Source organism: Gouania willdenowi, chromosome 24 (assembly GCF_900634775.1).
Source record: "Gouania willdenowi chromosome 24, fGouWil2.1, whole genome shotgun sequence".
Classification (NCBI taxonomy): domain Eukaryota; kingdom Metazoa; phylum Chordata; class Actinopteri; order Blenniiformes; family Gobiesocidae; genus Gouania; species Gouania willdenowi.
In genome coordinates, this window is record NC_041066.1 from 10,724,968 (window position 1) to 10,752,159 (window position 27,192).

Genomic DNA, 27,192 nt, shown 5'->3' on the forward strand with positions numbered 1-27,192 from the left:
TGTAATTTGGCCGTCCTCCAAGTCTCTCCCCCCGTCAGTCTCCACACACGCAACTTCCTCCTCCTCCCAGACATGCCGAGTGTCATCACTTGCCTCGGTTTTGTTGATCATTTTGTCTCACAGTGGCGACACTCAATAGTCCACTTAGTTTCACACAAGCTCTGGTCGAGTGCGCGCTGCTGGGAGCTTCACCGTCAACTCTTGTTGCGCCATTTTCTGTCTCGTAAACTCTTTTCCTCTAACCTCTGCCCATAACTAATCTCTCATCCAAAGGTGCGCTGCTGCCACCTACATGTCACAAATTACCTGATATTGATGAGAGAACTTTGTCACACTGTCTCCTAGCAACCCCCTTAAAAAAACACAATTGATGTATTTTTATGTCAATGGCAGCGAGCATTTGGATTTGAAAGGACATTTTTACTTCAACGGCATTGAGTGAGTTAAAGAGGTAAGTTTGTGGACTTTGGAGATTTTAAATGAGCAGTACAGTTGTATGTCATCCGCGAACAGGTGATAAGACATCACTGAACATCTGAATTATCTGTCCGAGAGGGAGAAGGTACAACAAAAACAAAAGTGGCCCTAGGACTGAGCCCTGTGGAACACCCCAGGAGAGTCCATGACTGAATTGATAATTATTTGCACCTTTTTGATGTCACTGGTTGATCAAACAGACAACTAATCACACTATGTATTAATAAGAATTGAACGTGGTTGTGATTGGTAATGGTTAGTCACACCAAATAGGGATTATTTATCTTTTTCTTTTTTTTTTTACATTATCTAGAATTTTGTAAACTGAATTAAGTGATATTTCACACATGTCTGCTGAAAGATCAGAAAACAAATCCAAACATGATTTATATGTGAATACGTTTCACTTATTTTTTTTATTGGAAAACCTTCAAAATAAACAAAAATGGCACAGCAGTATACAAATCTCATAATGCATATAGCCTGTAGAAATACTGCAATTTCCTCTGGTTTCTTACTAAAAAATTCACGGTGATAGCTGCTGCGCAGGTGCTCATTGGAAACATGTGCACGTGCATGTGTACATGTAAGTTCAGTTCTTAGTCGTGGTGAGCAACATGCCAGTATTGAAAGGAGGGTCACAAAGGCTGCGCGTACAGAGAAGGCTGAATGTAACTATATAAAATGTATAAATTTTTTATGACATTGAGCTAAATGATAAATACAAAATATATTTATGTTAGTGGCATTTCCAGACATATAGAGAAGTTACTTTCAACCACAGCCATGTGTTTGTGACTCCAATTATTAAACAAACACCAATCAGGAGAAGAATTTGAACAAAAAAACAGTGATTTACATTAATTTGAAAAGGGGCACAAAAAGGAGGAGGTGACCACCAAAAATGTTTGTTGGAGAGAAACAGTGATAAGAGCTTTGGGTTGTTGGGCAATGATGAGGTGAGCAGGGCTGTTCATTCAAGCTTGCCTGATTTTGGACGGGGTGTAGTTCTTATCCAGGGACTCGTCCTGAAGAAACATGTGCAGACATCTCTCGTTCTGAGCCAGAGGGTGACCGGCAACTCTGAAACACACAGCAGCAAAAACCATGTTTAGACTGGAGGAATATCTGTCCACAACATACAGTAATGCACTGCAATGAAGACAGGAAAGTCTTCAAACTAAAAATGTAAAAAGGACTTAATCCTCTTATAAGTTGATGAGGACAATAACCAACATTTTTTAAACTGTACCTCTTTTTCATACTAAAGTTGTTCTTATCCACTATTGATGCCAGCGTGCCCAAAAAAACATGGACAAATGTAGATGTGTCAGAGTAACGTTATATCACGGGGAACCCCATAAACCAGTGGTTCTCATACTTTTTTGGGTATTCCCTACTTTGAACAAAGGTGAACTTTGAAGCCCCACCTGCACACATTGCCCCCCATTTATAACCACACACGGAACAAGTACTGTAACATTATGTTTCATAATAAATCAAAAAAGTAAATTAAACTAAATACCTGCATAAAAAACAAATGCAATCAAAATACAGAAAATAACTTAATACAGTCTTTTCGGAGACAAAAACAGCAAAATGAAATGACTAATGAAAACTTTAGACTTAAATTAAACCACGTAGGCCATATCATCAAGGATCTAAAAGGAGCACACAGCGCTAACATATGAAGACGGTGCAACTGCTAATGCTAACAAAACAATGACAGGGACGTCTTATCATCACACTTTTTAGCATTATTTACAGCTTACCAAAGTGCTCTGTTCGTCGTCTCCAAAGATAGAAGGAATTGAACCCTCAATCAGACAAAGTCTTTCGGCAAAACCTTCTTTATACTGGTGGAGGTTGCTGAAGCAGTCATCCTTGAAGTGTTTCGCGCACACAAAAATGACCTTACCCACAGATGTGGGTACATTTCCGTGAAAAATAAAACTCAACCAGGCACTTTGAAAAGGTTCTGATGCTGGGAGATGGTGTAATGAAGCGTGTGGGTTACTACATCCAACAACCAAACATTTTGATTTCTCCTCTCGTAACTTCTGCATCCTGGAGCTTAAACTACAAAATAAAAGCGAGAAATAAAAATGGCGGATTGCTCGAAGTGTTGGGCCTGGAGTCGATGTCCTAATTTGGCAGTTCCGCTGACGTTATTGTTCAAAAAATCGAAACAGATTGAAAAAATATGACCAAAACAGAATATAAAGATATCAACGGAGCACCTGAAGAGATTAATTTGAACTTTTCTGTGCTTCTAAACAATCTAAATATACATCAAAATGCATTTAAGGGCTAAAAAAGTGGATTTAGCATATGTCCCCTTTAATTGAATTTTTCTTAAATTTATCCTAATTGAGAATTCCTTTTCACTATTTGGTCATTTAAAGATAGTGATTACCTGAAGTTGACCATTAAAAATATTCTGTGTGGTCTTGGAGTGAACCTGAGCTTAAATCATCTCCTGTAATGCTTTAGAAGCTTTGTTAACTGGGTTAACTGAGCCACGGTGGGCGACCGTGGCTCAGGTGGTAGTGGGTCGTCTTCTGATCGAGAGGTTGGGGGTTCGATCCCAGTACCTGACTATGTGTCGAAGTGTCCTTGGGCAAGACACTGAACCCTAAGTTGCTCTCAGTGGTCGACTAGCGCCTTGCATGGCAGTCTGTCCCACTGGTGTGTGAATGTGAGAGTGAATGGGTGAATGAGCTGATATGTAAAGCGCTTTGAGACTGCTTCAGTGTGGTGATAAAGCGCTATATAAAATCAAGTCCATTTTTAACTTTACACAACTTACTAAAATTTTGTCTCAGAACGGAATCCAGTTGCATTTCATTTTAGTATTTTTTTTATTTCATTTTAGTTATTTTTTTTTTAGGGAGGGATATTTAGGTGTTTTGAGAGTAGAAGGTAAGCAGTTAACATCAATACATTTAATTTAAAATATTATGACCGTGGGACTGTAATGTCAGAGAGGCTTAAGCACAGGAAAATAGACTCTTTTAATGTCATTTCAGAAGATGTGCACACACACACAAAAAATCATTAACGTGAGTACACTAGAGCACCTGAGACCCAAATCATATCATAATTTAAACGGTAAACTACTCAGAAAAGCTCAAACGGTAAGATTTGTATCTTAACTTGTGATGGGAAATGTTCCAGGCAGAGTAAACATGAAAGAAATCTATTAAAAGGTCAAATAGCAGGGCAGTGAGCGGAAAGATTTATCATACTGACAACTTTAAATAGTCTATCATTTCTAAAGCGCCAAAGTAGTTTTGTTGTCTTTTTTTTTTTTTTTTGCCTGAAAATTTAAATAAATAGTGTCTCGCTCTTTTCTTTATTCTTACTTGTTTCGTGGCAACAATCATGTTTAATATCCCGAAATATTTCCTCTTCACAATGTGCGCAATCACAGATTTTAAAAGTACGCAGTGAGCCTCATTGGTCGGTATTAAATGTGAACAATAAAATGATCAACAGCGCATTTTCATTGAAAGCAAACTGGGGAGAAACTCCTAATTACCAACGCATTCTCATATCCTTTAAAAATCCATTCATGGCTTTAATTTTCTCAACTGTCTTAGCTCACTTAGTAATATAATAGGAAACATTGATGCATTTGCACATGAAACAAAGATAATAGCCAAGTCTGCAATCAAAGCAAATAATTACAATCGCACTGTAACTTTTATTGTTTGACAGCTGGAAAATGAAGACGTGCTGCATGAGAAATGCGCGCACACATCCTGGGGGAACCACGCGCTGTAATTTGAGTTGCAATTAACATAAATTACACATTAACAACAAAACAAAGGTGGGGAGAAGGATGTTGTGGAGGTGCACACTTAAGTACTCTTTGCTTGTTTTCGTCTCCTGCAAAAGTAATTCTGAGAGATTTAGGGAAAATAGGGAGAAAAACACCAGAGTTCACTTTGTTAACCACAAAGAAAAGTGAAAAAGTTGAATCTAGTTATTGCACAAGGTGCTGCATTGTTCTTTGGATGGAAAAAAAGTCTTTGCTGAGGTAAGAGCTGCTAGTAACTTCAGTAAAAAGTAGTTTTACCCTTCCAGCACACGGCAGAACAGGGTTAGCACCGTAAGGCTTACTTGTTGAGAAACTGCTCCAGACCGTGTCGCCGCTCTTCAATAAAGGAGTCGTCAAATATGCCATTGTCCGCACGGAACGGGAGCTGCCGAATGAGAGCTTTCCCTGGAAGTGGCGGTACGACTACCTGCAATAGAAACACACAAACATACAGCGATTGGTTTATTGCTCTCAGTCAACTTCATAGCGCTCCAAAAATATACAGGGTTCCTATAGCTTCAGTCAAATTAAATTTTAGACTTTTTATTGCCATTTGAAATTCAATTTAAGACCAACTTCACAGTAAACCCAAATGACACAAAAGGCCACATCATTTACATAGGGTTAGGGTCCATTTTTTCCAGTGCCTAGTGCAGATGTGCAACTTGCGGCCCCCAAAGTAATCACACAAAATGACAGTAAAATACGCAAAAGAAAAAAAAAACAGACTAAAGTAATCAAAACCACTCAAAACACACAAGATGGCTATAAAAATGGCCAGAACTCTATGAAACAACAACAAAAACACAAACCATTAAAAGTCTTTAAGAAAAATCTTTGTTGCAAAGGCAATTTTCATTAAATGTACATTTCCCCATGTTGTTGAAAGTTGCTACAATTCATGACGAGCATCTGCACAAAGTCCCACTGTCACTGTTTTATAGTTTGTTCTGCTGTCGTGATTGGGCAATGTTACTGTAAATTATATATATATTTTTTAAATACAAATGTTACTATTTATTTTGAAATATGTGACTAATGACAATCATAAAACAAACGTTTTAACACATTTAACAAATGTGTTAAAATTTAAGACATTTTAATGACAATTAAGGCCTTATTTTTAGATTCATGAATTTGAAGCCTTTAAAGATTTTTTAGGGATCTGCGGGAACCCTGATATAGTCTTTGAAGAGGAAACAAAACACTTTCACAGATAAATAAATCTGAATTCATGGGTAATAAAGCATTAATTTGGGCCCTATAATGACCAAATAAAACGGAATCAACTGTTAAACGTGGAAATTGACATAATGTGAACGAAACGCCATCATTGTTAGGTGAAGGTGCACCGCCGCCCTCCCGTTACCATTCCCGTGCTAAACAATAATGTTGAAGCGGCCGCCAGAAACACAGATTAAACCAGAGATTAGAACCGCTGGATTAAACTACCAAAAAACAGCGCAACTCATCACACACTCCAAAATATAGAGCCCACCAGCTTCAGAGTAACTTTTATGCGTCTCGTTAAGCACTGCAAACAGGGAGGGAGGGGCTTTCTCTGAAAATATGAGCAACATTTATTAGCTTCACCTGCTCAGAGTGTTTGAACAACATCTCATCAGTGCTACAGAAGATCTGTGGGAACAAGATGTCAGGGATTGTAGAGTCTGAAACATGGTAGGCTCATGATAACTTGATAATTTCTAATACGGTAAAATTTTGTGGCCTCTAGTGGTGAAATAACTAATACATCCTTGTCTCCATTTATTTTTGTCTATCATTACAGTCTGGAATGAGTTGATCAATAAACCTGCTCAGATTCAGTAAACCATTGATCCCTGAGGGGAAATTAGGTGTAATTAATACTACTCTCATACATCTTTATATGACATATTAGTAGTCAGAATAATCCATGTCAGTATAACATATCTACCTTTACACATGGTTTTAAATCACATTTTTATTTTTGACAAACATTTTTGTTTAATTATGGTTTTCTTTTTTTTTGTTTCCTCACAAGAGTTAAGAATTAATATTTTCTGAAAAAAAACCAATCAATATTTCTTAAAAAGCAGAATTTTAAAAAAGTTATGCGGAAAACATAGAATTTGAAAAATAAAATAAAATTGAATTTATAGGGCCTCTATTAATATGTTAGTTTTGTGTTAACCTCATGCATGACTAACACTAACCCTCTCCATACATTGACAAGCCAAAATGACAGTACAGTCCAGAGTTTATACAGTAAACGCAAAAGTAAAACACGGATATTTTCTTGTAAATGAAATCTATTCTTGTTACAAATGCACATAATGTAGAACAAAGACTTCAGTGGGCTTAATCAAGGGCACTTGTTGGAGGGGTTTCACGTCCCTTTTAATCACTAAGACCTTTCGAAGCTGAGGGAAAAACAGAGTACATTTTTCGCTGTTTAACCACAGAGGTTCAAACACTTCCTTAAGCACTTTATTTCATCAACACGCCGCTATTATGCTCAGTGTAACACACTGATTTGATCAGCGGAGCACTCGGCTGCTTTTGTGTTGAGTTCACATCAGCGGCTCACCTTGCTTTCCCTCTCCAGCTCGGCTCGGAGCCACTCGAAGTCGCTGTACCGCCTCCGTACAGAAGACTCCTTCAGCTTGAAGATGGGCAGGTTAGTCTGTGGACACACACACACACCTTATCTTTAACCATTGTAACACACAACAATTAGAGTAAACATCTGAAAGTTGTGTTTGACAAAGTTTCTTTAAGGTTCCTTGTTTCCACGTTTAGAAGGACTGTCATTAAATGTTCAGTCAACTAGCAAAGACATTTTATTTTTTAAACAACCAACGCGACAAATCACTTCCTGTTCGAGCTCTAACAGCATGTAAATGGTAAAAAGGAGCATCAAGCCTATTTCAACGTCTCCTTAATACTTGTTCCTCTGTCTTCTCAGCAATCATGTGCTCTGATGGTGCTTTTACGTTAAAATAACAATAAGTAAGAACGGCAGGGTCAGATGTATTTACTTACATGGGGTAATAGAAATGCTTGTGCGAGTCGGCTAGTGAGTTAATGTTGCTAAAGAAGGAAAAAGACATTGTGTAGGGCTCATAAATACATCAATCGAAGATCATTCGTAAAGACAGAAAAGGTTAAAATTGCCACTTTTGTTTTGCTCGCCACAGTAAACAGGTAATTGACATTGTCGGATAAATGTTGTGCATTGCATTGTGGGATGTGGAGTAGGGCTGAACGATTAATTGCAAGGGCTGCAATTTTTTTCTTGTCCTGTCTTGTACTGTCCTGTTAAGTTCAGAGAGTGTTTCAAGGGCCCATGTTAAGCTAAATCAACTTTTCTGTGCTTTAAACATCATAAAGTTCTATTTGGGCTTCATACACATTCCCAAAGTGCTTTTTTCATTGATTCCCTCAATTGTTAGTTAGAGGGTGCTTTGCTCATTTCTTACTGCAGGGTGAGCCCAAACACCTCGCTTCAATTTGAAGACACGTTCCCACTTTGATGATGAATTTGATGCGGCACTGAGCTGGAGAAGCCGCGCCTCCAGGAAGCTCTCTGTCGTGATTGACATGTAAACAGACGTCCTTCGCGCAGTGCTATGTATGTATTTTCTACAGTCTATGTATGTACCGGTGAACACCCCACCCACACGCTCTTGTTTTAAAGTTAACCAGAAGTTCAGTCAGTAGCACAATGGCGCGTCTCCGAAAATCTCAGAAATGTCGGCATGAAATGCGTTTCCATGAGTTTCATGGATCAAATGAGCCCATATTAATATTCTACTTGGTCACTTTCTCACTTAAAATTATTTTAGAGCTTTCAATGGTGGCAAATTAACAGAGATATATTTAGCCTGAGTGTGCTTTCGCTTTTTGTCGTAGGTTCGAAATGCATCTTGGGAAACTTGGAAGTATACTTCAGTGGAAACAGTCACCATCCTAATCATACTAATAGTATATAGTCGACAGTATATACTTATTGAGTGTGTGAAGTATGTTAGTATGCAATTTTGAAAGCAGCCCGTCTTTATCAGATAAAAAATTAGCAGCTTTAAAAGGAAGTTGTGTGTTATTTACCTTCTTGGTATGTTCATGGTATAGAAATCCGACAAGATAAAAAGTATAGAAAACGGCATGAATAAGTGAAAAAAAAAAGTGAGCAAAACTTAATCTTAGCTTCAGTTTTAGTATGGACCTTGTGTTTTTCCACTCCGACTTTGTTTAATTGTTAAAAAAAGAGACAAAGACTCTAAAGACTTTAAATTGAACCAAACTAAATAGAAAACTGGAAGTGTCCTCCAGGCGAAAATGGAAATAAAAGTTCTCTTGTGTTTCGTTCACCAAGGTCTATCCCACTCAGAATGTTTTGCCATTTTATTTATTTTTTTTTTTTTTGCCTGCTCATGTAAGCTGATGCACAGATGTGTACACTGTTCTAAGTTGCTGTTGACAAGCACTCGAGAGTGAATTTTATATTGAAAAGTGGAGATGTTTTGACATTGACAGAACACTGAAGCAAACAGCACATTGCAGCACAATGCCAAACCTCTTCACTCGTCCTGACAGCACATGGCCATCCCGTGACAATGTGGAAACAAGGCGGGAGTGAATGAACGTTTCATTGGTAGGCCACATTCGCAGAAGGTCAGAATTCGTGGAGGGAGAATCAAAAGAGCAAAGCAATGGAGGTAGTAGGTGCAGCGTGAGCAGCAGACTGATCGATGAGCAGACGATTGCGACTGTGAGCAGTAACGGGGGTGGAGAGTTAACTAGAAAGAAGTAAATGGCTGAACAAAATAGAAATGAGGGGGTGTTTCTGCCTGTTGAAGGAAGAGCAGAGACACTTCATGTGCTATGACTAATTGAAGAGGAGGGAGACCAGGAGTGGTCTTTTCACTCTCATGGTCTCTCCTTTTTCGCTCTGTCCCCCTTTATTTCTCTTGATAGGCTAAAAAACAAGTCAGATTACCTGTCCTTGAAAGTCCACATGCGGTCATTCAACAAGCAAAACATGTATATTGGTTTAATTTAGTATTTGATTAAATCTCAAAATTGATTCCACCCAAGTTTGATGGAGAAGGTTCAACTCTATTGTTATAGTTATATATTTTTTTCTAAAACACCCTTATATCTGTCTAGAATACATTTACCAAACTATAATCATCATCTAGGGCACATGTGTCAAACTCATGGCAAAGGGGGCCAAATCCTGCCCTTTGGAGAATCCAATTCGGCCCACAGGAAAAAGTAAAAATGACAAAATACATGAATCATTGTGTGAATAAAACTCAATATTTGCAGGGGATCACAGTTTTCCTGGTGCTTATATTACACGGTTGAAGTCATTTTTAATGTTACAGTAGAAAAAACTCAAAATTCATACAAAATCCTTCAATTTCCCTCAAATTATTAGATAATATTTCCCTTAATTAATTAGAAATTGGTCATGAAATCTGGGAAATTTAAAGTGAAGATCCAGTTGAGAGTGATATTTGTCACTTATTGCTGAAATATGGTCAGTTTCTTACATATTTTGTAGTTTATGTCTATGTAGAACTGCAAACAAGGGCACAATGTTGAAATTATTAATTTTCCTGCAAATAATCTGTGGCCCATTTGAGATCAAATTGCTCCCTGAACTAAAATGAGTTTGACACCCCTGATCTAGGGTAAATATAGGGCCAACCTTCAATTTTAAAAATTTTTCGCTACTTTCCATGGAAAGTTTCCGCCTTTGAAAGTTCCTGGAATTTTACAAAATAATGTTTTTATTTATTGTATAATTTTGAATTGATGCTAATATTCATGTTTTTGATATGACAGTCATTCAAAATTACTCCCAAATGGTAAATTTGAGCCTCGGATATTTATGAACAGCTTTTTGAGAACTGGCTAAAAACTTAACTTTCACTAAAAAATAATTGCGAACCTACTTTCAGAATTTAAAGTACAAGCATTGAAAGCTACTGTATGCTTGTTCAAAGCTGCTGAAAATGAATACATCTCTGCCACACTCCTTTCCCTACAGGTTTTATGCGACTCTTCAGCCATGAAAATGTCTCTTTCCCATTTATAACAAGTTCTCTCCAGGTGAAGTCTGTGAGCCCTTCGCTGCTCTTTCATAGGTCACCGGAGAAGTGGATTATTTTAGCTTTATCGCCCCAGTGCTCCAGCATTAACTGCTCTCGAGGTTCACCACGGTCTATTCCTGCTGCGTCATGTTACCTCACAGCATGGAGCACCACAAAGTTAATCCTCACCACAACAGATCACAGTTACAGGTAATCTGCCACCGCAGTGACTCTAATCCCATCATGTGCACACAGAAAACACTCCAACAAGGCACAGGCTCCCACTGACTCACATGAGGAATGCACGCACAGGTGTTAAGTACACAATCCGACCAGCCGCACAGTTAACAATTAGAATATAATAGTCCTAGGCGTTCAAACCTGTTTGCACACATGAAGTCGAACCTCGGGACAAAACAGCGAGCAGGGAGAGCGTAAGGAAAGAAAGTCACCTGGCCTTTCAGTTGCTTCAGCCTCTCCAACCCTGTCATTAAGAGATTGGCCTCGCAGGACACGGGGAGGAGTGAGAACGACACAAGTGAAAAATGAGAGGTCTCACCCACTTGTTCTCTGTTCCACAAACACACACAAAGAGGCGGTATGTGAGCGCTCTACGAGTCAAAGATCAGGTTACCTTGGCCTCTGTTCTCTTCACGGCTGCTTAGAGGCCACAAGTCTCAACTTACTGGCCTTTGTAACTGGAAAATCCAAGCAGAGCCAGTGGGACTCTAAAGAAATGTATATTTCATGGGGGCGGAATCAAAATAGTATCTTAAAAATTTCATTTATTCAGACAACTTTTTTCAGGATATCTACTTTGATCTCCTGATATGTTTTGACTGTCAACTGTCAGTCTTCCTCAGAGGCGTATGCTGATTGCTTTGATGTGTCCTTATGAGTAGGGATGCACCGAAAATCGAAAATGAGACAACAAAGGGCGAAAACCAAAACACCAAAATAAATTATTCAAATGATTAGTCCCATTGTATTTATCGCTCTAAATGTGTACCAACCTCACTAATATTAAAACATTGCAATTGTATAAATTAATACTAATGCTTCAAAAAATAAATCAATTAAACATGTGAAAATATTTATTTAGCACTGAAATTCCAACAATGCACAATATAAAATAAAATAAATAAATAAAACGTTAAACTTGACCAACTCACATTAAATATTATAAAGGCCTATGACTGACTGGGCTGCTGAAAGACAGTCAAATTAAATATGTTCTCTCATTAAAACACAAATTGCATTGAAGTTCGTAATGAAAATCAGCTTCTTAGTAGGGATGCACCGAATATTCGGCCACCGAATATTGCAAAAAAAGCGACATTCGGCCTTCGGTTTAGTGAGTTGAAAGCAAGACCGAATAGTAGCATGTGACGCAATGATGCAATCTAACAACGTGCAGTGATTTTGAGTCGGGAAAGTGTGAGCGTTGCTACAGAACCAGCACCAGCAGCTCCTCCTTTCCACACAACACACAGCCAGACTCTCTCCTTCCCGCTTACCGCTCTCTGTCACCGCGTAAAAGTTGGAAACAGTCTATTTCCACAACCGAGTTCGTTGTTAGCGCTGTGAGCCACAAATCTGTAAACATCCTCAACTTTTTCTCCTTACACTACACCGACTGTCGCTACATAAACTGGTGTAGCATTAACACGGAGTGCTAACAGCTGATGTGTGTGGGTCCGTGGCTCCAAGAAGTGACTCCCAACATGATTGGCAGCAGAAAAACTAGTGCAGTTTGGGCATCCAGTAGTGCAGTTTGCATTTACATGTATGGCAATAAAGTACAATATATATTCTATATTAAACAGCAGTGTTTGTTTTAGCTATAAGATAGTTGGAGAGGGAGGAGCTCACATTGTAGGAGGTGTGTTAGGTGACGTCACCTACCAACGTGGGCAAAATCCAACTCGCCCATTTGGAGCGGACTTTGTTTTTACAAAATGTGGAATAACAAGGGAGGGAGGAAACAGAACTTTTTCAACTTTGACCCTCTGAATGAGGCTAAAGGAATGTATATCACTGTAGCAAAACCATTAGAAAGTGATTTTTTTCATCATACCTCACCTTTAATGCACTTTAGCTTTTTTTGGATGCATGTTTTGTTTTATTTGAAGGCCTAATATAAATGAAAAACTTTGTTGTGCTTTTTATGAAAATCAAAGACTACTGGAATATTTAAAAAATGTCATAATATTCAATAAACATTTACTTTCTTTGAAGAAAAAAAACATGTCTAAAATTGTATTCTTGGCTATTTATGCACTATTTAAAAAAATAGTGAAAAACTTAAAAGCATTCGATATGCGGCCAAGCGTTGATATTTTATTCGGCTTCGGCCTCAAATTTTCATTTCGGTGCATCCCTACTTCATGGCTTTATTTATAATCCAAGCATGTTCTTGGATACGCACACGCTCTGTGCTCCGTGTGCTTTAATTGCGGCGCGGATCATTTCGTGTCGACCAAAAACCAAAAATACTCTTTTGGGCCATTTTCAGCCAAAAAGGTTCGGTGGCAGAAATTTTGGTGCAAAGACAAAATTAAATTGCTGGAATTATTATGCGGAATCAAAACAGGACAAATAGGTGACATAAATCATCAAATTCTGAGAAGTGAAGAAGAGGAAGAGAAACAAATAATGAATCTAAATGGGGGAAAAAAAAGACCAAAAAGTAGGCGGTACCTCCTTCAAATAAGACTTCCTGTCTTCAGCATGTGATTCCTAACGTGTGGGGGACAATGCCACAGTCTCATTGAAAACGGGCTGAAAAGAGACAGAACCCTTAAAATACAGAGAGACATAAAGAAAAGAAAGAATTAAAGGGAGAGGGGACAAAGATCACTCATCTCCTGAGAGAATAGTTCAAGGCCACCGTGCATTAGCTTTTAGTAGGATGGATTAAGTCAGGTTTGAGTGTGTGCATCCTAAACCTCCCCCATGCCCCGTTCTTACCCCTCCCGTACGGACCCCTTTCAGAATAATGGCATTAAAAATGGCAACACAATACTATCTCATTGCATCATATTCCAAAATGGGGGGAAAAAGGCTGGGAACAAAAGCTCAGGGGCTATGGGTCTGTTGCTCTCACCTCTCCATGTACTCTCTTATGCTCTCCAACTCATTCCCTCGCTTGCCGGCTTCTGTGGCCTGACAGCCTACCCTCTCTGCGACTCGCCTAGCTGGCAAAAAGCTGCTTTGTTGCCATAGTATCAACTCCCACTTTTGATACTGTCATTTCAAGTAGGATATGGTAGCCTTGATACAATATGTTCCCTATTTCCATTAAAATAGTTGTCGAAGAGGATGCTGTAGACTTTGGATTACACTTGACTGTGCCTGACAAGCCCTAACCCTCCTCCTCCTCCACACACACACACACACTCTCTCTCACATCTCTCCCCGTTTTATTAATGACCAAAGGCTCCCACCCTAGTGCCCAAATGGAAAGAAAAAGAAAGTGAGAGGGAAAAGCTATGGGAGAGGAGCAGAGGAGGGGTGGAAGACTGAGTGAGACTGAGAGACAGAGCTATAAGAGCTCTTTTATGTAGTTCTATCCATAAACAAAGTGAGATCCCAAAGTTCGCTGCACTGAATGTGCTCTCAGAACGAGATGGGAACAAACTAAAAACAAGAAGATTTGACAATGCCCATTACACCTTCAGTTCTCTGACACACACACACACACACACACACACAAATACACTAACAGGGTGCTGCCGCAGAAAAACACCAAAAAAGAAAATAAATTCTAGATACATTTGAGAAAATTAAGGGATTTAAATAAGAGCATGACATCACACTTTAAACATCTACTCAGACCAAATGACACGTTGACCTTCTGAACTACAGTTATTTTCCATTAATTTCATAAACAACTAACTAGAGGATGTGTAATAACCATATTGGGTTAAAGAAAGAGTGACCCATTCCCCTGCTGCAGACTCGTCCAAAGCACAGCTTGCTTGTATAACTTTGTCGTAACAATAACTGTAACTGATAAGTCACTGTGGCCAGACGAATAAAGCATGCAGCCCCTTTTTTTTTTTTTTTTACCCGTGCATTTATAAATAAATAAATCCATAGTAATCACTATATCAACTGACTGCACACAGATGGGAGTGAAGAGAAGAAGACTGGCAAAAAGGTGGCTTACTGCCCTCCCATGGGTGGGGGTATGAGGGTGAGGATGGGCAATAAACGCTCCAGCTCCCCCCACACATCCTCGCCCGTTTCATTCTTCTCTTCTTTTCTCAATGAGGGGATTAGGCAGAGTCTCCCAGTACAGGCACAAGAGCTCAATCTCAATGTCAGCATGACTCTCAGGACAGCAGTGAGAGCCGGAGAAAGGATTGTAAACATCAACCGTGTAAAGTAAATAGATGGCAACATTAAAATAACTGAAAATATTCTCATTGTGAGTAAAACTCCAACTATAGAAAAAACCGTGAAAAAGAAATAAAACTGGAGGAGACGAGCAAAGCTAAGTTGAGGGCATTTTTGGAGAAGTAAAGGATGAGGAGCTTCTACTGTGGTCTTATGCAAAGCAGGGTCACTCTGGGCTATGGGGTGCACAATAATGCTGATTACACGCATATGCTAATTATTACATGCTAATCAAGTACTGTAGCCTTATATTAACTCGAAATGGCATCCCTACTTTCAACCCACTTCTTTAAGGTTAAGAGCAATGATGAAAGTCTTTAGGGCTGCAATCCACTTCACACACTGCAGGCCCCAAACTATTAGGGTGTCAGTCAACTATGATAACTATTTAGAAAAAACAGCTCTTTTCGCTCTGGCAGCTTTACACGATCAGGATTTTTGGGGCCGATCACCGATTTTTAGTTGGATGTCTAGAAAATGTGACAAACTGACAAATATGTCAAATTTTACTGATATTTCACTTCAAAATTTCACGCTACGTGTAACAGTTGGTCTCGTGATCATGTTATCCTGTGATTGCAAATGCATGCAGAGCTTCATCTGAAGCGTGTGTTTATTAATGTGTTGTGATGAACAAGCGGTTCAGATTATTAATATGACTGCATTCAAATCTAAAAAGAGACCAAATACAAAGACAGGCTCATCTGTTGGTGTATTAGTACAAATGGTGATGTGTTTACCTGGTGACACGCCGCGGCAGAGGCATTACATCTCCAATCACACGGTTGTGCAGGATTTTGTGCTAAACATGAGGGTGATTTGCTGGTAGTTAAAGGTTTCACAAATAATGTTATGGGACCAAAGTACTCCCAGCTGCAGGTCAGAGCAGAAAGGAGACCGCGTATGTGCTCTGCTGCGCTTTGTGGCTGTTCTCTGCATTACTCCATGGAGTAACATGAGAACCTTGTGTTTGCATCTGTGTAAAACACATGGATAAAATATAAAATACACTAATAACTTTGCTTTTCCCAGTTGAATTTGCACAGTTACAGTCTTAATCTTTAACAGTTTAAAGAAACAGCTTTCAAACACTATGTTTTAAACAGCGACTTCCCACGGCTGACATTGAGCAGAAAATATTAACTTTTAAAGAGCTGAGGCGAATTACTCAAAGGTAAGTTTAGTAGATTTACTGCTTCACGTCAAAGTGATGGACGGTAGCTTCAATCTCTGGAGGAAGGAAGCAGTATTCCTGTGTGGAGACTTCCCTGAACAAACATGCGTGTGTGTTCATAGGTGTAAAAGTTCTCTTATACATCTACATAATGCTCTTATTTCCATGTATCTTGGTTTTCTAGCAGCTTTAAAGTTAATATAAATTATTCAGCTTTGACTGATTTCTCAATTTCTCAGAAAAGTAAAGTTTTCGCTTTTCTTGCAAGATTTGGAGTTCTTCCTCCTGAGTTGGAGGAAGGAAGTGAGTACGGGGGGAGATGGTGAAACTAGACAGGATAAGGCACCACACTGTATCCTGCCTACACCTCAAAGAAGCTGACGCATTGAATCCTTTCTAAATGAGTCTATGAAAACACAGAGCAGATAAACATAAAGCTCTAACTTCGCTCACTGCCGTTATCTGGACTTTGCAGTCAGAAATAGGGAGTGTGAGGAAACAGAGGCTGTATCTCTGCATTAAGTACACGCTATGTACAAGGGTAGAGCTATTTCTTACTCAAATATTTAGAAGTGACGCTTTGTCTAGTTTTTTGTTTTAAATGCATGTGCAGCAGATATGTAGTTCATCCAGAAAGTTTTCAACCCCCTTCACTTTTTCAACATTTTGTAATGTTAGAGCCCTTTTCCAAAATTCTTATTTTTTCTTGTCAATCTATTTGCAACACCCTATAATGAAAAAGTAAAAAAAAAAAAAAAAAAGTTTATTAGGATTTCTTACCTCTTTATAAAAAAAAAAAATCTAACTGAAAAGCCACATGTACATAAGTATTCACACCCTTTGCGATGACACTCAATACTGAGCACAGATGCAACGTTTCCACTGATTATTGTTGCAATGTTTCCACAACTTGACTGGAGCGCACCTGTGGTAAATTCTACCCATTTAACTTGCTTTGGAAATGGACACACCTGTCTATATAAAATCCCACAGCTGACTGGCAGAGCTTCAGCATTACTCTGAGCAAATGGGAGAACCTTCCAGAAAGACAACCATCAGTGCAGCACTTCACCAATCAGGCCTTAATAAAAAAGTGGCCAGACGGAAGCCTCTCCTCAGTAGGTCTGAGCCGATAAATCAATTAACCGGATGGTAAATGAAAATGAACTCAGTAAGTTGGCCGGCCTCGGTATATTGCCATATTCAGGCGAATTTGGAGCCACACCTGTCGGCTGCAGAGGCTAGTGTTAGCAACAGATATAAAACAGCAGATAACTCAGTCAGTTCCAATAATTTCTCAGTGAACCTGCAGCATAATTACTCTAAATAGTATACCCACCACCAGGCAATCTTAGATTTAGGTAAATCAAACAATTATAGTCCGGTAGATGCGGCAACTCTGGACCTGCTACGTAGCTTCTGATTAATACACCGGCTACATCCAGCAGCCTGTGAAGCAGCGGAGCCTCCTCCCGATGAAAGCGGTGTGATTGGAAGCAGAAGCAGGGATGCCGAGCGGGGCTAGCAACCAAGCTAAGTCTGACCCTGGATTTTCACTGGATGCATATCTGCACTGAAACTGCTGCGCTGCGTGACTTCAGCAATCCCCAATGCCTCCGGTTTTGCAGCGCATCTGTTGCAGCAAGCAGAGGGCAGCAAGGACTCATTAGATCCTGCTAATTCATGTGTAATCGCACAATACATATGTGTGATTCAACTATGAATAAATGCAATATTTATATGTGAAATATGATTTTAAAAGTGCTCGAATCGGACCAACCATGGTATCAAACGGAAAGATCTGGTCGCAGCAGTTACGGTGCAAGTGATACCTGTTAAAGAATGTACAACTATATACCTGCTCTGTGCCTAAATGTTTAATATTTATTGCAAGTGCAATTTTGTTTTTTGAGAGATACTTGATAAACCATTTTATGTATTGCTTTGGTTGTGTGTGGTTTTGCATTTGAGGTGTTTTTTTTTTCTTTTCTTAACAGTGACAGGGTCAATATTATTGTTTTTGTTTAAAATGTATTAAAGTACAATTTTTTTTTACTAACAGAGACTGAGTCCATTTTATTTTAATTGTTTTTTATTTGTTTAAAATATTTATAGGTTCTTGACATTCCAATTACAATGGTAAAAAAAATACTAATGAGAAATACAAGTTGACTGCATTTGAAAGGGTGTACTTGCATTATTATGACATGTTATCATTACATTAGTGGTTCATTTGGTGTAAAAAAAAAAAAAAGTCGACAATAATATCGTTTATTGGCAATAATTTGTGGGACAATATATTGTCCAGCAAAATCTGTTATCGGCCCAGGCATAATCCCTACAGTCTCCCATGCACCGATCAAAATGCACCAAGAACACAATCCCAGTCATTTAATGGATGTGTTCATAGATGTACTTTGTACCACGATGTTTGCTGATTGTGACACGTCGTGCACATGATCACTCAGCAGGTTCACCACCCTGCCCATCCCACAGTCAGCATCATGTAAAACACAAGCATACAACTCTGCTAATGATAACTGATCAAAGGGTTGATAATATCCTTTGAACCTGACATCAGGTTTGTTACAAAGTATTAAAATAAACATATTCAGAACACTTGCAAACAGGTGGAAAACTTTTCAGTGAATGTCCAAAGGAATTAAAGCTTGAGAATCTTGGGAATAGTCAAAAATACAACATTTTCATTGGATTTAATGAGAAATAAGGAATAATTTTGAATAACAGATGCTGACATTTTAGATAAAATATATTTTCCCAACTATCTTTAACATCCCTGTAAAGAACAGACGTTCAATCTGGAAATGTGTGTGTGGTTTTTTTTTGTTGTTTTTTTTGCAGTACTTTTGAGTGGATGTTAATATTTGTGTTTGGATGTGATACAATTGTTCAAAAATACTCCCAAATTCTGGTTAATTCAAATAAATTATTCCCGTGAAAAGTCACAAATTCCTGTGGAAAATTTACAGTAATATTTAATTGAACTACGTTTTACTTGTACTTGAGGATTTTATGCATCACTTATTTGCATTTCTACCTGAGTACAATTTCAATCAAGAAACATAACTTCTACTTAAGTAGGATATATCAGTACTCTACACCTATGTTGGTAGTAGTGAGTGGGTCTGTAAGCTAATGTAAACAAATTATCTCACGGAGAGATAGCAACATGCTAACTTCACTTATAGTGTTGTTTATACAGCGTGTCAACATTTTGAGAAGACGTGGTGTCCAATGTGTGGTTAAATGACACGATTCAGGATATATAGTTAGTTACTAATATCCTGGATTAGATGAGAAATGGGCGTAAAGCAAACACCGTTAGCTACAGGAATGTTAAAATTCCGTTAGCATTAAGAAAGCTCACATGTTTCCCTTATCCCTTAAACCCGTTTAATCGTAATGACATTGACGCTGGTGTTGTATGATCACCGCGCACACACAACAACACTCCATATATGCCTGAACACTGTTCTAATAAACATAATTTATCGATTACCGACTGATTCAGCTAGCATATAAGCTAACGTCCAGTGTGTTTGTGGTGGACGCTCACCTTCAGCCTGACTTCATACGTAGTGTATCTGTTTCTGCCCACACCGATAGTTTCAGGGTTGCTCACGTCGATTTCCAGAAAATTACTCGGGGGTCCGTAAGCGTCGTTAAGGTTCTGAGGCTTCGTGAACAGCCTCTCTAGTAATCAGCTATGGTATCAGCCATTTCTGCCCTGTTCTTCTTAAGCAGCTTGGAATGAAGTGAAGTACCTGAAATCACCAACATACACTATCCCTCATTTTCTTTTCAAACGAAAATGCACTACGGAAAAAAAATGCTTGGATATTTAAGCAAATTTCCCAAAACAAACATAGTTAACAACAAATTCAAACACTCATGTGCAATATAGGATTGATCTTATTTAAATAGATGCTGCCATATAAAAAACTACATACAAGGTCTAAGCAATGCTTTTATTTTGAAGGGACACTCGATCGGTGCTGGTGTGTTTGTTACTGTAGTAAACTTGACAGGTCAAAGTAGCTGAACTTCCGATCAGCTGAAGTTCAGCTGACGCTCTTTGACCACCTGCTGCACCGTGTTTTTATAACCATAACGGCTACAATCATTCATACATAAACACTCGTGTGTTTATTCATAATCTTCAATCACAATCGATTTTCAGCTAAGAGTCGAAGATGTAATTAGATATGAAGTGTTCAAACATCCTTTTCCAGGACTGTCATGCATCCGGTCAGAGTGTCAGGTGATGGAAAAGACAAATACTTATTCAGAAAAATAGAGAACGTCAGTGGACCACAGGTAAATATTAAACATACAATCAAGAGTAAGAGTCACATGTCTGGGACATTGTTTAAAGCATGACACCAGCTTTGCACATGTGTCAAACTATGGCTCAGGGGCCAAATCCAGCCCATTTGAGCATCCAATTTGGCCCACATGAGAAATGACAAAGGACAGCGAAAACATGAATCATTGTGTAAAATACCCAAATAAATTATGTAGAAATTTGTCACAAAATGAAGGTGTTGCTTTGATGTTGTCAGTTCCTTACTTTACATATAATTTATAGAATATATAAATATGGAAGTACAAATTAGGTCACATTAATGTTGAAGTTACCTGTTTTTCCATCTAAAATATGCAGCCAACTTGAAATCAAACTGGTCTATATATGGAGGACCCTATAGAAACCAAATGTTAGATTAATTCATAAATTCATACATTCTTTATTATTATGAATATGTTTTATAGTAACAATAGCGTTAATATACATAAATTAATTACATATTATTATTACATACATATACAAATACATAACTTAAATTAAAAGTACATTTTCAATGAAATTGTCTAGTTTCTGTTGTGATGCTTCAAATGTATGATATATTTATGATATAATCATAAATAGTGTTTTTTTCCCCCACTACACAATATTGAAACATGTGCATATAATGCTACAACACAATGTTAACATTGTATTAGATTAGGTAGAACAAATGTAGTGTTTTTTAGAATAAACGTATTTGTGAAAAGGGACATTAGCACAACTAATAGATATTGTTCACACAAGCTTTTTTTTTTTTTTTTTTTTTTTTTAAAGACAAGATTAGATTAGATATTACTTTATCAAACCCACAAAGAGGAAATTCTCTTGATACAGCAGCAAATAGTTAAAACAAATAAGGAAATACACAATTTACCCTATGCTGAAAGGAATTCACAAAAACAAATAAAACAAAATAAAAACAAAACAAAATAGAAAATACATACATTCAAATATATTAAGAATGAAGAATGTTCAAAAACATATAACAAAGTTTTTCTGAAAGGCTAGACCAAACTAGCTCCTCTGACGTCCTGATTCGGTCTTCAAACCACATATTTAATACAGGATAAATACATATATAATTATAAATAAACAAGTATTAACTTACGTATGTTTGTGCTCGTGTGTATGTCGTGAACTCATGAGCTCGAGCTCACAGCAGTGTTTTCCCTGCACGGCTGTCTCTGTTCACAGCAGCGTTCAATAAAGTTTCTGTATTTTGAATCAAAATGGCGGCTTGCATGATAGACTGGACTGTAAAATGCTCAAAGCGATTTCTAATCAAAACATCTGTTTTTACGTCAACCACATGTTTTCACCTGGTCAGCGGCTTCAGGAAGAAGACAGGTATGTGTATTTATGTCATGTGTGGCTGTATTGGACTGTGTGTGCGGATTTATTACGTTTTATAACACATTTTCCAATAACCTCTGCGTTATGTCATGTGTGCAGTAAATCTACTGTTAAAACGTGGAAATCTGTTAAAAGATGTTCTGCAAATACTGCTTTTTACACTGAATTTATTGTGTGACTAAAAAAAGAAGAACTACAGACATGGTCATCATGGGAGGAGGGAATGGGGAGTAAAGTGATATAACATTTTTCCATACATTTTTATGAAAATTTATTTTTTTGAACTAAAGAAAAAAAAAACGATTTATTGAGAATGACAAGGCAACAATTTTTTTCCTGAGAGTAGACAAAGATAAAGCATATACTGCATTAAAAGGGGAAATGATCATTGATGTGCCAACATATGTTGAGATGTAGATGGTTTTCGTTAATATTACCCATTATCGTCCTTCTTCCATCTTAACTTTACATACTTTGTGAAAAAACTTCTTCTCTTTAGAGATGAGTTTTCCATTGATTTTGCCAATAATTTCATCCACAATATTTGAATAAAATAATATTTAATTACCTCCATTGGTCCTAAAGTTTATAATATTTATGATACTTGAAAAAAAGTTTTTTTTAATTTGTACATTTCCTGAAGCTGTTGAAAGCATTTTCACATTTCTGTCTACAGATATCACAGATAATGAGATGATCCCCCATTGGGTTCACTGTTTTAATTGAGCTTGATGTGATGTGATCGGTCAATATTTAGCATTTCATGCAATTAATGTGATGGGCTGTAATGTCTTAATTTGCTGATTGGATGCTCCCATTGTATTGTTTAATCTGTCTCATTTACTCTGAAGAGTTGTTTGCTTCACGAAATAGTTAAAGGGACACACACACACACACACAGATACATACATACACACACTCTCTGACAACAAATGTTATGTTCAGGTCCTGCATGGAAATTCTTCAACTCTTCCAATTCCTCACAGTCACAAGGCTGTGTCTAGGGGTGTGAAAAAAAAAAAAAATCAATTTCACGATATATCGCAATTTTTTTGGGTGCCGATTTTAAATAAATTTTATTATTTAAAATTTTTTTTTATTTTTTATATTTAATCAATATTTTTGTGTATTTGTGCAGTATTTCAGTGGTGGTTACAATGCTTTCAATATGTTGCAATTAGGGATGTAACGATTAATCGTATGGCAGTTAAAAATTGATTAATAGGTATCATGGTTCATATCGATTTTCTGAAAATTGAATCGCAGTATGTTATTTATCCTTGTCCAAATGCTGAGGCGGTGAGCAGAATCTGCTACTACTTTCTTTCTGGCCGCCTTCTACTCTTAAACATGTTCTTAAATGATTCCTTACCCCTTTAGCACCTAAAGAATATCTGACCTGAATATCTGTGAAAGGCACGTTTTTCTATTAGTTCTGTCTGCTAGCATAACATCTCTTCTTCACTGCACAGAATAGCTGCATCCCAATCGACCACTGGGTTACCAGCGCCCTCTGCTGGTCCAAACAAATATCTGACGTAAATACACTGCAGACTGTTTTTTTTTTAAAGTCCAATTGTTAAGGCACAAAATACATTTTCAGTTGCACTTTTAAAAAGAAAAAGAACTATTATGCAGTTTTGCATTGTTTACTATAGAACCAGAATTTAGATTAATAGGCTTCTTCTTCATTAGTAGTATTCCTTCCTATTTCATTCAAGATTTATTTTTAGTTAAATTTCATTGTTTTGAATAGTTTATCAAGGAATTCTTTTGACAATGAAAAATAAAAGGAAAATAGTACAGTATTTTCTATTTTTTTCTCCCCAAAAAATAAAGGAATATTTTTCAATCATTTGTCTACAGTCCCATTTTGTAAAATAAATCGTGAGAGAATCGTATTGTGAACCCAGTATCGTGAATTGAATGGTATCGGGAGTTGAGTGAATTGTTACATCTCTAGTTGCAATGGTTATTTGATGCACTTGATTTTATGATGGCAGTGTGTAATGACTGCAATAGTTATGTATGTACAGGCATTTTACTTTCATATAATCTGTTCAGATCAGTGTTTAACTGACACAATAGGAGAAATAGTTTTTTTTCTTATCTTTGTGCATTATCAGTAACTCAGGGTGATTTATCCTTAATGTTCTCACAGTTGTTACAATGCTGTCATTATGTTGTCATGGTTACTTTGAGACGTCTACACAGTAGTTTCAGTGGAAAGAAACTTTATTTTATGATGGCAGTGTGTGCAAAAACACTAATAATAAATAATAAATAGGATGTTTTGAAGCAAATAGTTTTGACTGAATTTGTCCTCTGAATGATCAATATCTTCTGATGACCATAAATAGCAACTTGATTTTTCATCGCTGCGTTTAATTTTGATATTTTCTGGGTAGAATATCGCGATATATCACAATTATATCATATCGTGACCCAAGTATCGTGATACGTATCGTATTGCAACATCCTTGCCAATACTCACCCCTAGGTCCAGAAAAATGGTACCGTTCGATTTTCCGTGAATCTGTATCAGGAAGTACTGAAGGAATTTGTTCGGTACCTAAAATTAACAACCTGAATTCATATGATCGGATCAGTGATCGTTTTTTTGAAACTCACTGATCGGTGATCGGCCCAAAACTCCTGATCGTGTAAAGCCGAGTATCAATGAATCTACTGTATAATCTGATATGAGACTTAATTCATTGTACGAAATTTGACATAAAGTTGAATGATTGTTTTTTTTTTTTTTAATGTCAAGTAGATTTTTTGCACTATTATCTACAGTATGTTGGTCATTTAGTTTGTTTCTTACTGTCTGCTCTGATCTAATCGTGCTGCTGCAACAACTGAATTTCCCCTCTAGGGGTCTATAAAAGTGTATTCTATTCTTTTTTATATTTTTCTGATAATGGCTTCATTAAGTCACAAAGCCTTTATGTTAAACCTACAATGCATATTGCTAGATTGTCACCTGTGTCATTTCACCATATTAAGCCTACTTAGGTCCTAACACTTTAATGATCATGTAATAAACATCATGGATCACTTTTTTGTGGTCTTCACAATATCAAGGGTTGACGTTTTGGTTTTCTGTTTTAAAGATGCACAAGAATTACAAATCTTTGTTTGGCCACACCCACTTCCTTGACCTTTTTGTTCCAAAACAACTGCCAAGGGGTTGCAATTAAATGAATGCAATTTTTAATAATGCAGGTTTTGATCCATTATCTTAAGGTGACAGAGGATGGAGGACAATCAGCTCATCGGCATCAACATCATCATCATCATGTTCCACCTCCTCCACCGACCCTGCAGATGCAGAGCCACACAGCTCCTCTGACACCGTCGCACACTTTGATCGACTCATACAGGGAGGCTCCCTGAAAAGGGACACCCAGCAAAGACGTGTCCTCCAGCAGCTGGCACATCTGCAGCACACCATGAAGTCCTACAGTAACAGTCACTTTCTGCAGGATGCAAACTCCTGCATTAAATCAGAAGAAAATAAAGGTGAAGAGCACACTGAAAAGGTAAAAGAGTTATTAGGCATGTAATAGTGATCCGTGCATTAGAAAGATAGATATACATGAGGCATAATTGAGAAATGATTGATAATTCTTCTTCATTGAAAAACATGTGAGCCTTCCAAACAGGCCTCATGCTATCTTATAATAATGCTCATATTTTGCAATGCAATTTTTTTATTACAGTTCTCATTTAATCTACCGTATTTTCAGGTTAATTGCTTAAGTAATATTAGTTTCAGTTTAAATGCACATTATTCCTCTGAACTTCCATTATTGAACACCTTATTTTGTCTTTGTATTTTTTTTTTTTTTTTTGCTGTTCTCGACTGTTTTTTTGTACGGTGACCTTGGGTATCATGAAGGGCGCCTTTAAACAAAACCTATTATTAATATTATTTTACTTTGAATTTAACTTTCTTTGACCAACTTAAACGTGAATTAAAAAAATGATCACTGTGCGATAATTATAACATTGTTTACACACATGATTTTTCAGGTAATTTTTATGTTTTATTTTTTAATGTCACAACTGTTTTTTTGAGTCCATGAAAAAAGAGGCTTAATTGTCAAAACGCTACAATAGCAGTGACATAATAATATGATAGTAGTTTTTGTCCATATACTTGACAGGATCGAACACCTACTCTTATGAGATTACCAGCATTATTTTATAACCACCAGGGTCCAGTGAATAATGTTGTATTTTTAAAACATTTAGAATGTTATTGACAATAGTTGTTAAATATTTCACATCCTTTCAATAGTTTCAAAAAGTCAAACCCATGTGACCAGTGTCCAAAATCATAAAAATGAATTTACCAAACTGCATAGCTTTACTTTTTAATATCCCCTTTATTTGATATGGACATCACAATTACATTAGTTACCCAGGGTATAGTTTTGAGTGTGTTTAATTAGCACAGGTGGAGGAGGAAATGTGTGTTTGTGTATTGATTGAAGGAAGTCGTCTGTACAGGAAAAACAATCTGGTATTTAATAACCTTTTTAAGGAATCTGCAGTGACGTCAGAATAATTCCCATGAATGAATGTTCAAAGCTTTTCGTGTATGTTATTCAGTTTTCATCCTCTTTTCTTTGTTTTGTCAGGTGAAGTAATGTGTCGATCATATTGCTCAAATTGAAGTCTACAAATTGTTTATCTATTAGGGCTGAGCGATTTTGGAAAATAATCTAATTGCGATGCAATTATTTTTCAAGGGCCTCTTGTAATGTGTTTTTCAATGAACACAAGCAATAAATCAATGTTTCATAATAAATAATTTCAGATTTGTTTAAACTTTAAATAAATATAAAATATGCATTTTAAAGCACAGATTACAACAATAAAGCAAACAAATTTGTGGCTTTACCTCTTCAACATATCTAACTAACTTCACGTTTCATGAAACATGTAAACATGTGGACTGCACTTCTTAAACATTCTGAACTTGACAAGGAAAAACAAAAATAAATGCAGCCTTTGCAATTAGAAAATCACATTTTACGATATTACGATAATATCGCAAATGCAATTAATTGTTCAGCCCTAATACCTACAGTGTGTTAATGTTGTATGTCAATAGATCCCTTTTACTAATGGATTTATTACAGGAGGATAAGTTGATGTTGAGGGTTAGGAGAGGGTTTACAATAGGTTAAAAAAAAATGCTCATTCACTAATAGATGAGCTATAGAGCTCAATTTAAAGTTAAATAAAGTTAAAAAGAACATTGAAAGCAAAGAAGGAGCCATGTTTACCATGTTTTTCCAGTGTAGACCCTCATTTTTAATAAAGCCCTGCTGACGTCTAACATGCTTAGAGGACATAACCGAGTCGACTGCACTGTACTTCACTTTGTATCATTGCTGGTGGCCATGAAGTTCAGGTCAAAGGGAGGGTAGGGGTCTGGGAAGTGTATTGTCCATGTGAGGTTTTGGAACAGTGTAATGCAAAGGGAGCTGTTGTTGTTTTT

General features: G+C 37.2%; 2 protein-coding genes across 2 annotated transcripts; one reads left to right on the forward strand and one right to left on the reverse strand.

Moving 5' to 3' along the window:
- Window positions 1–874: 874 nt before the first annotated feature.
- LOC114457605 (sorting nexin-3-like) lies at window positions 875–19,699 on the reverse strand. The gene is given in 5 exon segments (XM_028439574.1): window positions 875–1,560; window positions 4,603–4,727; window positions 6,870–6,965; window positions 19,536–19,676; window positions 19,679–19,699. Coding segments are annotated over 5 exon segments (489 nt in total). The 3' UTR covers window positions 875–1,454.
- A 1,854-nt stretch (window positions 19,700–21,553) lies between these two features.
- Window positions 21,554–26,335, forward strand: LOC114458066 (lactation elevated protein 1 homolog B-like). Its single transcript, XM_028440312.1, has 3 exons — window positions 21,554–21,671; window positions 24,927–25,222; window positions 26,327–26,335. The coding sequence occupies exons 1-3, from the start codon at window positions 21,554–21,556 to the stop codon at window positions 26,333–26,335; spliced, it is 423 nt and encodes a 140-aa protein (XP_028296113.1).
- Window positions 26,336–27,192: the final 857 nt, after the last annotated feature.

Excerpts from the sequence above, each read along its gene's own strand:
- LOC114458066 (XM_028440312.1), top strand. The coding sequence starts at position 21,554 with ATGGCGGCTTGCATGATAGACTGGACTGTAAAATGCTCAAAGCGATTT. Across the intron at positions 21,672-24,926 it reads CGGCTTCAGGAAGAAGACAG|GTGACAGAGGATGGAGGACA; the intron begins GTATGTGTATTT and ends CATTATCTTAAG.